The following is a 10,915-nucleotide window of genomic DNA, read 5'->3' on the forward strand; positions in this document are numbered from 1 at the left end:
CCCCACCCTCCCCGCTGCTTCCCCAAAAAGCACGGCGGGCCAGCCTGCCACTTCCACGTGCCCCCAAGACTAAAAGGCCACTTGTACTTCCCAAGAGTTTCTCCACCGCTACCACAGTGGAGCATCCTAAATGAAACATCACCTGCGTCCAGGTGGGAGTAATCGGGACCCAGGAGCAGCAGCACTCGGGCTGAAGGGTTTAATGACTTGCTGCTGGCACGGATTTGCCGTGACCAGAGCTGTAAAGGGCTACAGCGATCACCCAGATATCAAGGAAGGCTTGGGAAAAAAGCTCTAAAGGAACTTCACTTGGAGAGCAGAACACCTCAGAGCCTCAGACACATCTACTACTTTCCCTTCTCCTTTCCTGCCTTCAAAGCAGGGCAGGGGAAGCAAAAACACTCTAGTAGTAAGCGGTGCAACAGATTTGCGGGATATTATTTCAAAAAAACACCGCCCTTGTAGAACTGCCCGGTTTTGCTTGCTTCAGTTATTCCTCAGAACTGGAAATATTAAGTTTTCTTCTACCGAGTATTAAAAGAACTACCAAAAAACCCGAACTAGATGTCAACAAGAAATAACAGCCAGTAACGTTGTTAGGTAACCGCTCGAGGCAAAACAATCCTAGTAAGAGTTCAGGCCACGGAACATCCAAAGCAAGCGGAGTTTTAACACCTCACACTGAGCTTCGGGGGAAGAGCCCAGCCCGGATGGTTAGAACGGGATCAGCACTAAGTAGTTTTACCCTGCCAATCATCTCCCAGGCACAAGGGATGCCAGACGCATCCCACAGCACTTGGCAGGACTTGCTACTTTCAAACAGCCGAAATATCAGTAATTGTGAACTTCACATTTTTGGATTTCATTAACAAGACTGCAACGCCTTCCTCCAAAGCAGCAGGGGCTGCTCCAGGTGCCAGTGCCGCAGGTAGATGCTTGGGACAGGGGAAGGAGCCACAGACAAAGCGTGAAGAGCGGGGAGGAAACCCGAGCAAGAAAATGCGACCTGCAGGATTTGATCTGAAACGCTGCTTGCGAACACCGACCATGGCAGCACAGAGCAAGACCTGGTGCACAAAGCGGGGAGAGCTGAGCAGCGGGGTTAGCAAACAGCCTGGCGAGAACCGGGGAGTCTCTTGTCAAGGTCTGCGAGCGGAGTACTCAAGTGGGCCGCGACATCTCTCCCCAAGAGCACGGAGACCCTAATGGCACCTCTATGCCGTCGCGAGCCACCGCTCCTGCTCCCATCAGCATCCAGCCTTCCTTCACAGGCAAGTTTTCAAGCACAATTCCTCCCACAAAACCTCCAAAGTTGGCGTTTTGGGGCCACCCATGCCTCGCAGCGACTTAAACCCACAGTTTTCCAGCTACACAGCACCACGGTTTCTTATCAGAGAAGAACCCAAGCTACCTGCCTGGTCACCAGGACCCCCCAAGGTGCAGGTGACACCGAGCAGATTTAAGGAAAAGCACCAAGCCCAGGCTTCACCCAAGGCAGAGCAGACAAAGCCTCCCGGGTTAAGCAGCCATCCCTCCCACGCTCCACGCAGGCTTCTTGCCCACGGTATTTATTTTCGCTCTCCACTGCTACGTCTCTCCCAGTTCTAAGTGTTTCACGCACAAACAAGTTGTCATATTAAACCAATTTGGCAGCAGAACTGCAGGCCCAGAGGGAAGCAATCCTGCGCGTTTGCAGTAACTTAATCTGCAATTTCAATAGGATACAGTTCCAGCAGTCTGCGGCCCCGAACCTTTGTGCAGTGGCTGGGCATTGTTCAACAGCTGCCACGCTCTGCTCTGCCCAGCTGCATTTCTGCCACAATTCAATCGTGACAGTTTTTTCTTTAACATGTAAAATAAAAACAAAACAAAACAAAACACACACACACAAGAAAAACATCCGTTATCAAAATATCAGCTGGGCCCCAGACCCTGCAGAGACTGTCGGGTAAGCGGGCATCCCCACGCAACGCCCCATGCGCTGCGTTAAGGGAAGAGGACTTGGCTGCTGCTAATTTACTCCTCAATCATAACTTTACTACAGCTCACGGGCGACGCTTCACCGCAAATCTTGGTCATCCAGACACTCGAACTGGCCCCGCAGAGAAGTAACCAGACTACAAGTTTACCAGTTCAAAGCAGTCTTCATCAAAAGTGTTTTACCTCTTTTTTTCTGGTCTTTTTTAAAGAGCAAACCCATATATATATTCACCAAGCCAGATGTCATAAAAAAGGGCGACTCCAACCAAAGCAAACCGTGGCTGAGCCACACCAGAGAAGCAGCGTTAAACCAGGCCAGCACTTCTGTTTCAAGACAACGGGAAAGCGATGCGTCCGTACAGGATTTAGGGAAAACAAGAAGCTTCAGAGCTACAGGTTACAACATCTTTTCTTCAAAGAAAGCTGCAAGTAACCGCGACGCACTTTGCCGTTACCCCTTTTCAGACTACACCGCTACTCGCCTTCAACGTCTAGAGAGGAGAGCGTCTCAGCTACACGAAGTGCGGAGTCTCGGGAAAAAGAGGTGATACAAAAATGTAACAAACTGTTTATTTTATTAGAAATATCAGGTAAGTTACAGTTTTGGAACAAGGATCTGTCGGTCACATCCACTATCCCCGGCTGCATTAGACCTGTTGGGTGGTGCTGGGCAAGCCCCTGCACATCCCAGCCTCAGTTTCCCTTCTCTGTTAATACAGAAAAATTTGTCTTTTCATGCCCCTCTGACAAATTTCAATTAACACGTGCAAAAGGCTCCGAAGGACCACGGAGGGCAAAGCCTTGGGAAAGATTTTCCTGCAACAGATTTTCCTGCAACACTGGGCAGAAGAAGCGCAGAAGGAGCCCAGTTAATCCGGGTTATGATTTTTCCTGTGGAGCAAACGCACCGCAGCTGCAAGCCCCGCAGCTCCCGTGCGTGCAGAGCACAAGATTTTTGGGGGGCTGCCCCCAGATACGCCCCCAGAGCCCTCAGCTGGGCACCGACCTGCAGCGCTTTAGGGCAAGGCTCAGGCGGGCGATGCCGCCCCCCGCCCGGGGGGCGCGCCCCGAGGCAGCAAAGGGGATCCCGCGGGGGGCTCGGGCTTTGCGGGCCGGCATCGCCTCGGGAGCACCGCACCGGCATCGCCCAGGGGGGCCGCCCCGCACCGAGCGGCCGCCACCGGCAGGGCCCCCCCCAGGGGAAGCAGCCGGCGGCCTGGCGGCGGGCGCGGAGCCCCGGCTCCCATTGTTACTGCCGGCGGCGGGGGCCGGGCGGGCCCCGGGAGCGCGGCAGGGCCGGAGCCGCCCGGGCCCGCCGCACACAATGGAGGCGGGCGGCCAGGGGGAAGCGGAACGGGCCCGCGGGAGCCCCCGCGGCGGCGCGGCGCCAGGCCGGGCCCGCACCCGGGAGGCGGGCGAACGCGGGCCGCTTCCGCCCTCATGGCCGCGGCCGCCATTCCCCCCCCTCCGCCCGCCTCCAGCCCGCCCGCCCGCCCTCACCTGCGGCGGCCGCGCGTTACGCCAGCCCCCGGCTGCGGCCCGGCCCACTAGGCCGCGCGGGGCCCGGCGGCAGCGGCGGGGCGCGGCGGCCGCCTCCGGAGCGGCGGGGCCGGGCGGCCAGGCGGCGGCGGGACCGGGCGGGCCGAGGGGGGCGTACGGCGGTGGTGGGGGGGGGGAGGACGGGGACGGGGACAAGGAGGGGGGGCGGGATTTAAAGGGGGCCGCGCGCAGTTACCGGAGCCGCCGCCGCCTCCGCGCAGCCAACTTTACCTGGGTCTCACCACACTGACAACTACCAGCGGCGCCCGCCCCCATCACGTGATGAGGGCGCGGGGGCGGGGCCAGCCCGGCTTCACCCACGTGATGCGGGGGAGGGGCGCCGGCGGAAGGGGGCGCCCTGCTGGCGTGTGACGCCGCGCGCCCCGCGTCACGTGAGGAGGAGGGGCGGTGCTCGCTGTCACGTGGGGAGGGCGCGGAGTGGCTTCGGCGGCCGCCATGTTGTGCGGCCCCGGGCCGGGCCGGGGATGGCGGGGGCCGGCAGTAACTGGCTCTCCGGGGTTAACGTGGTGCTGGTGATGGCCTACGGTAGCCTGGTGAGCCGGAAGGGCCTGGGGGTGGCCGGGGCGACGTGGTGGGGGCCCCTGGAAGCGGGCTCGGGGTGTCTGCGGGGCGGCGGTGAGGCCCATCCTGGGGGGTGCTGTGGGGCTGGGCCTGGGCTTGGGCCTGGGGTGGCCGTGGGGCCCCCGTGAGGCCGATCCGGGGGCGGCTGGGGGGCCCATCCTGGGGTGTCCGTGGGGTCCCTGTGAGACCGATCCTGGGATGGCCGTGGGGCTCCCGTGGGGATGGGGTAGCTGTGGGGATGGGCCTGGGCCTGGGGTGTCCATGGGCCCCCTGTGAGGCTGATCCTGGGGCGGCTGGGGGGGCCCATCCTGGGGTGTCCGTGGGGTCCCTGCGAGGCCGATCCTGGGGGGGGGGGCGGGGCGTGGGGCTCTTATGGGACTGGGACGGCGGCGGGGTTAGGCCTGGACTGTCCACGGGGCTCCTGTGAGGCGATCCTGGGGTGGCTGAGGGGCTGGGATGGCTGTGGGGCTGGGCTTGGAGTGTCCATGGAGACTTTGTGAGGCTGATCCTGGGGTGTCCATGGAGCTCCTGTGGGGCTGGGCTGGCTGTGGGGCTGGAGTGTCCGTGGGGCCGCTGTGAGGCTGATCCTGGGGTGGCTGTGGGACTCCCGTGGGGCTGGGCCTGGAGTGCTGTGGGGTCCCTCTGAGGCCCATCCTGGGATGTCCATGGGGCGCTGTGAAGCCAGGCCTGAGCTGCCCACACAGCTCCACTGGGACATGTCCCAGGGTATCCATGGGGAGCCCCCGCGGAGCCAGACTCGGTGTCCTTACAGGGTTGGGCCGGAGTGCCTGTGGGGTCCTGGTGTCTGTGGGGCAGGGAGAGGACATGAGTAGGAGCCTCTGTGGAGGCTGGGGTGTCCGTGGGGTTCCTGATGGGCTGAAGAGGGAATCCTGTGCTTGCCGAGTTTGGGGGGTCTGGGGGGCTGGGACCAGGGTGTCCGTGGGGCTGTGAGACCCTGGCGGGGGGGGGGGGGGGGGGGGATTCTCAGCACACCTGACCCCGTCCCCGCTGTTGGCGCTCCAGGTCTTTGTGCTGCTGTTCATCTTTGTGAAACGCCAGATCATGCGCTTCGCCATGAAGTCCCGCCGCGGCCCCCATGTGCCTGTCGGACAGCACGCGCCCAAGGTGGGTGCGTGTGGCCCCGTGAGGAGATGTGCTCTCCTTCCCCTGCCCCCATGGATCCGTCCGTGCCCCGAAGGGCAGGCAGGGGCTGCTTCAAAACTGGGTATTTCCAGGAGCTGCCACCTTGGTGTGGCGATGAGCAGCTGGAGAGAGAGCGGGTTTATTTCGGAGGGCCCCCAGGACTTGACCGTTATCATCCTTGTGATCCCACAGGCAGAGTGAGCGCTCTGTAAATGTTTTGGGTTTTTTTCCCCCCACACTATGCAGGATTTAAAGGAAGAAATCGACATTCGCCTGTCGAGGGTACAAGACATCAAGTACGAGCCCCGGCTGTTAGCTGAGGATGATAGCAGGCTTCTGCAGCTGGAGACACAAGGTACCCCCTTCTCACGGCGCGTCAGGGCCCACCAGAGACACTGTCTGGTGCTTCTCCCACTACGGCAGCTCGTTCTCCTGTCACCAAGTTGCGGCACCGGCCTCTCTTGTTGCCTGTCCCGTTGCAACATCGCGTTTGGCGAGCCGACAGGAGACAGCGGCGCTGCGCTCTGCTCCTCTGTGATCTCCCCACCTCCCTCCCGCTGCCACCTCCCGCAGAGCTTTCACGGTGGCTTTTCTCTTTGCCAGGCTGCTATAACTACCTGTACAGGATGAAGGCGCTGGATGCGATCAGAACATCTGGTAAGGGGAGCTCCGGGTGGGAGTGGGGGGAGAGAGAAGGGTGGGGGGAGACCGTGTGTAGAGGGAATAAGATGTGGCGCATCGGTCAGCAGCCTCATAAGGCTCGAGGTCCTGCTTTGGGGAGAGCAGTCACTCCTCCCACCCGGGGTTGGCAGCCTGAGGGTCAGCTCTACTCACAGCATTGGGAGCAGTCGGCAAATGGAGGCAGCAGACGAGGTGGGAGGTTTAATTAGCCACCAAAAAATGAGGCGTTTTTACCTGCCCTTCAGCCGGTTGCATGGTGCCTTTTTCTGTTCCAGAAATCCCGTTTCACGCAGAGGGGCGGTACCCAAAATCTTTAATAGGGAAGAACTTCTGTGCCTACTTGCTGGAACTGCGGAATTCCAGCGCCTCCTTCAAAGGCATCCGCAAAGCCTTGATCGACACCTTGCTGGATGGGTACGAGAGTGCCCGCTACGGCACTGGGGTAAGCGCCGGTGCTGCGTCGCCCAGCCCCCTGCTCTGACGGCTGGATGAGGTTGTGCTGTCACCTCGGCTGGGTTTTCCATGGTCTTTTCTGTTTGCATCCAGGTCTTTGGGAAAACGGAATATCTGAAGTACCAGGATGCTCTGAACGAGCTGGCAAACATGTAAGTGTCAGTGCCTGGGGGTGCAGGTGGGGAGCGGTGGTGGGTTCTTGGGCTCCAGTAGCGCGTTGTGGAGGTGGGAACAGAGGTGGGCTTTGGGGCAAAACCCAGCCTCAGGCGTGGGCTGTTACGCCTGGCCGTCTTTCCAGGCTTCCTTACTCCTTGCAGCCCGTCTGTTAATGCATTTTTGGGTTTGTCACTTGGTCACAGACCACATTTCTGCTTGGGCCGGCCGCTTTGAGCCAGAGACCTCGCGTGGGCTCCGGGCCTGGCACCCCCACCCTTGGTTTTCAAAACCTCAGTGAGCGCTGTTGTCCCGAGGGCAGATCTGCCTCGTGTCGGGCAGACGGATGGGGTGGTCGAGCGGCTCCTCCGGGGCGGGCGGCAGCCGTGACGAGGCCTCTCCTCTCCCTGCAGGACCAAGGCCCGGGGAGGCAGCAGCCAGCGGCAGCACCAGTCAGCAGCGAAGGACCTCACCCTTTCCTCCGAAGTCTCCAACCCCGCCACCATCCAGGTCACCTACCTGCCTTCCAACCAGAAGAGCAAACGTGCCAAACACTTCCTGGAGCTGAAGAGCTTCAAGGACAACTACAACACACTGGAGAGCACCCTGTGAGCTGCGCAGGGAGCACTGCTCCGGGGACCTGCCGCCAGCGGAGCCCCTCGCCGGGCGCAGCTGGGGTCCTGGGTGGGTTTTGGCCGCAGTTGAGCCTTTCGGGCAGCGGCGGGAGGAAGCGGCTGCGCTCTGGGGTCTCCCTCTTGCACAGCGCCGGAGGTCGTCGCTCAGCAGAGGCTGGGCTGGCTGGCGGGGCTCGGCCCTCGCCGCGAGCGCGTTTCGGAGCGGTGTGCCTGCCTAGGGACCTGCCTATGGACCTGGAGGGCATCGGCCCGCGCGGCCTCCTCGGGACACGCTTCAGGCTTCGAGTCCAGCAACGTCTTGGAGCCCTGGCCCTGTGTATAAACTGATTAGCTTTAGCTTATTTATAAAAAGACCTCGATCCCAGCCAGCGCTCTCCTCCACCTGTCCTCTTGCCCCGTGACGGCCGGTGGGAGCTGGTGCTGTCTGTCCGTCCTGTCTGTGTGGGTCTCAGGCTCTGGAGCCACTCGTCTGTTCCTTCCAAAGGGTGAATCCTCTTTTCCCTGCGGCGCCGTCGCTGCCTGCCCGTGTGCCGGGGCCGTGCACCAGGGTGCCTGGATGGAGTGTAAATAGTTTGGTGGCCAGTTCTCAGCCGCCGTGGCTGAGGTGCCTCTTTGGGCTGCGGTTTCTACTCTTCTTTTTTTCTTTTTTTTTTTCTCCTGCACCTGGGCATTTGGGGATGTCTCGAGCAGACAAATACCAGCTTCGAACGTCCTGTCTGTCCTGCCAAGGGGGTGTTTCCTCCCACTCTCACCAGCGCCTCGGGTGCCAGTGGCTGCCAAGCCCCCGGGGGCGAAAGCTCGTGGCCCCCAACTTGACATCTGTGTCCTGCCAGGCCGACCGGCGGTGCCCGCTGCTCACCGCTCACCGCAGCGTGTACCCGCGTGGGGCGAGGACCCCTGCCCCTCACCCGGGCCTCTGCACTCTTTTTAATTGCTGTTTAATAAAATGACAGTTAACCCCGAGCGGGATGCGTGCCGTTGGCCTCTGACTGTGGGGAACCCTTCCCTGCCAGATCTGGGGCTCCGTCTGTCCCCGTGCCGCTGCCGCGGTCACCAGGGTGTCATTAACGGTCACCGGGGTGTCATTAACAGTAACTGGGGTGCCATTAACGGTCACTGGGGTGCCATTAACGGTCACTGGGGTGCCTTTAATGCTCACTGGGCTGCCATTAATGGTTACTGGGGTGCCATTAACGGTCCCTGGGGTGCCTTTAATGGTCACTGGGGTGCCTTTAATGCTCACTGGGCTGCCATTAATGGTTACTGGGGTGCCATTAACGGTCCCTGGGGTGCCTTTAATGGTCACTGGGGTGCCATTAGTGCTCACTGGGCTGCCATTAACGGTCCCTGGGGTGCCTTTAATGGTCACTGGGGTGCCTTTAATGCTCACTGGGGTGCCATTAATGCTCACTGGGGTGCCATTAACGGTCACTGGGGTGCCATTAATGGTTACTGGGGTGCCTTTAACGGTCACTGGGGTGCCTTTAATGCTCACTGGGGTGCCATTAATGGTTACTGGGGTGCCTTTAACGGTCACTGGGGTGCCATTAACGGTCACTGGGGTGCCATTAATGGTCACTGGGGTGCCTTTAACAGTCACTGGGGTGCCTTTAACGGTCACTGGGGTGCCATTAATGGTCACTGGGCTGCCATTAATGGTCACTGGGGTGCCTTTAACGGTCACTGGGGTGCCATTAATGGTTACTGGGGTGCCTTTAACGGTCACTGGGGTGCCATTAATGGTCACTGGGGTGCCCTTAAGGGTGTGGCTGGCACGGAGGGCAGCTGTGGCCCAGTGGCACTGGCCATGGCGCTGGCAAGCAGCCAGATCCCCTCGCTGCGCTGGGAGGAGGTGGGATGGGGCAGGGGGCTGTGCTGGGGACACATGGGGACAGCGGGGCACAGCGTCCCCCCTCGTGCGGGTTAAACCGTGGACCTGCCAAGCGCGTTGCTTCGGTTGCAGTCGGGGCAAAGGGAGCCCCGGGGTGCCGGACCCCCCTGCTGCTGGGGGGCAGCAGGCGAGGGGGAGCCCTGGGGTGGGGTGGGACGGGGCTCAGCCCTGCAGGCAGGCACCGGTGTTCCCCCAGCACCCATCCTGCTCACCCCCCGTCCCCACAGCTGTGGGCCAGCGGCCCGTGGGGTGCTGTGGCAGCGCGTGGAGCGGCTGGGAGCGCCCGACCGGGTGGGCTCAGCACCCACCCGGCACTGCCCCGCTCCCTGGCTGAGAATAAAACACGGGGGGCGCGTCTGCGGCGCGCGGGGACGCAGGCCAGCCCTGGGCACAGGTGGAGGGACGGCGCAGCCCAACAGGATCCCGGCGGTGGGAATCTGGCAGCGCGGCCCGTGATCCCACCCGGAGCAGATCCTGCACACGCGGTCCCAGCCGTGGCCACGCCAGGAGATGGCAGCATGGCCGGCATGGCTCTGCCAGTGGGTGCTCCATGCCTGATCCCGCTGGCGACACGGGTGCCCACCGCGCTGCTGGCATCGGCCACGCGTGTCTGGCACGGCGGCCACGCGGCACAGCCCTGCAGCAGCGGGATGAGGAGCCCAGCCAGGCTGGGGGGGCTCTTTTCTGGCTCCATTCCCTGCCCGGGCACCCCTGAACCCCCAACTGCTGCCCAACGAGGGGGGCTCCTGTCCCCCGCGTCCTGTCCCCGCTGCCTGTGCCCGACCTTGGTGTCTCCCAGCCCCAGGGCCCATCAGTGCCGGCCCTGGCTCCGCTTATTGACAGGGCTGGGGGCGCTGGGCCGGCAGCCCCAGCCCATGGCCCTTCATTAGTGCGGCTGTCGGACCGCATCACATCAGCCTCCCCCCGCCCGTGCCCCCCGCTCCTGCCACATGTGTCCCTGCCGTCCCCACCGCCACCCTCCCTGCATGGCTCTGCTGCCCCCGTGGGCGCTGGAGCCCCTGGTCCCCGGTGGCGCTCAGAGCTCTGGCTGCCCCACTGGCCCCCCAAAGTTTGGGGCCCTGCAGAGCCCCCAACACCCTTCCCAAAGTCGGGGGGGTCCCGCTGTGGCGAAGCACCGGCACGGCGCAGGGAGACATGTGCCCCCGGCACCCCCAGACACCCCACGTGCCCTCGTGGCTGGCCAGGTCCCAACAGCCACCCCAGAGAGGTCAGGGTTCCTGCTTTGTCACCCAGCTGTGCCCACACGGGGGGGGGGGGGCACATCCACACAGATGGGGCAGGGTGACAGACGGTCACCTCCTTCGGCTGCCCCACGGAGGGACCACTCCTGCGGACAGGGGGTCCCCATGGCTTCCCCAAAGCAAGGGGATGGGGACACGGGGCACAGCCCCCCAGCGCCAGCCGGGGCTCGTCCTTGGGCAGGGTCACACACAGCCCCTCAGCAGCGCGGAGCCCACTGGGACGGGGCCGGCTCCCAGTATCGACGGCCCCACTAATGATGGCGGAGTGTGACCGGGGGCAGGAGCAGGCGGCACAGGGCCATCGACCCGTATCGACCGGCAGCGCTCGGCGGCAAGGGCACGGGGGTCTGCAGAGGGGGCAGGGGGACGTCGATGGGTGGTAATTAATGGGAACGAGGCCACGTGCACGGGGCCAGGGCGCTCGCCGGCCGTGTCCCCCCGCCGGGTGCAGCTGAGCGCGGTTATAAACGGCGGCTGGGCGGCCCCCGAGCCAGACCACCGAGGAGCCCCCCGAGCCGGCCCAGGTAAGGCAGTGGCGGACGTGGGGTCCCCTCGGTGGGCAGGGATGGGTGGGCAGCGCTGCCTGCTGTGCCGAG

At 62.7% G+C, this 10,915-nt stretch overlaps 2 protein-coding genes across 14 annotated transcripts in view; one reads left to right on the forward strand and one right to left on the reverse strand.

Moving 5' to 3' along the window:
* UBAP2L (ubiquitin associated protein 2 like) overlaps positions 1 to 3,836 on the reverse strand; it is a 30,839-nt gene extending 27,003 nt beyond the window's left edge. For 12 of the 13 annotated variants that reach the window (XM_055791854.1, XM_055791852.1, XM_055791851.1 and 9 more), the window contains exon 1: positions 3,751 to 3,836. The gene's annotated coding sequence lies outside the window, so the exon portion shown is untranslated. Of the gene's footprint in view, positions 1 to 3,715 lie in introns of all 13 variants that reach the window. The other variant, XM_055791843.1, reaches the window with a different exon arrangement.
* Positions 3,837 to 3,933: 97 nt separating this feature from the next.
* C19H1orf43 (chromosome 19 C1orf43 homolog) lies at positions 3,934 to 7,290 on the forward strand. The gene is made up of 7 exons (XM_055791875.1): positions 3,934 to 4,073; positions 5,125 to 5,226; positions 5,491 to 5,599; positions 5,848 to 5,901; positions 6,201 to 6,367; positions 6,472 to 6,530; positions 6,945 to 7,290. The coding sequence occupies exons 1-7, from the start codon at positions 4,005 to 4,007 to the stop codon at positions 7,141 to 7,143; spliced, it is 759 nt and encodes a 252-aa protein (XP_055647850.1). The 5' UTR covers positions 3,934 to 4,004; the 3' UTR covers positions 7,144 to 7,290.
* The last annotated feature ends 3,625 nt before the right edge of the window (positions 7,291 to 10,915 follow it).

Source organism: Falco peregrinus, chromosome 19 (assembly GCF_023634155.1).
Source record: "Falco peregrinus isolate bFalPer1 chromosome 19, bFalPer1.pri, whole genome shotgun sequence".
NCBI classification, from domain to species: Eukaryota; Metazoa; Chordata; class Aves; order Falconiformes; family Falconidae; genus Falco; species Falco peregrinus.

Excerpts from the sequence above, each read along its gene's own strand:
- C19H1orf43 (XM_055791875.1), top strand. The coding sequence starts at position 4,005 with ATGGCGGGGGCCGGCAGTAACTGGCTCTCCGGGGTTAACGTGGTGCTG. Across the intron at positions 4,074-5,124 it reads TGATGGCCTACGGTAGCCTG|GTCTTTGTGCTGCTGTTCAT; the intron begins GTGAGCCGGAAG and ends TTGGCGCTCCAG. Across the intron at positions 5,600-5,847 it reads TCTGCAGCTGGAGACACAAG|GCTGCTATAACTACCTGTAC; the intron begins GTACCCCCTTCT and ends TCTCTTTGCCAG.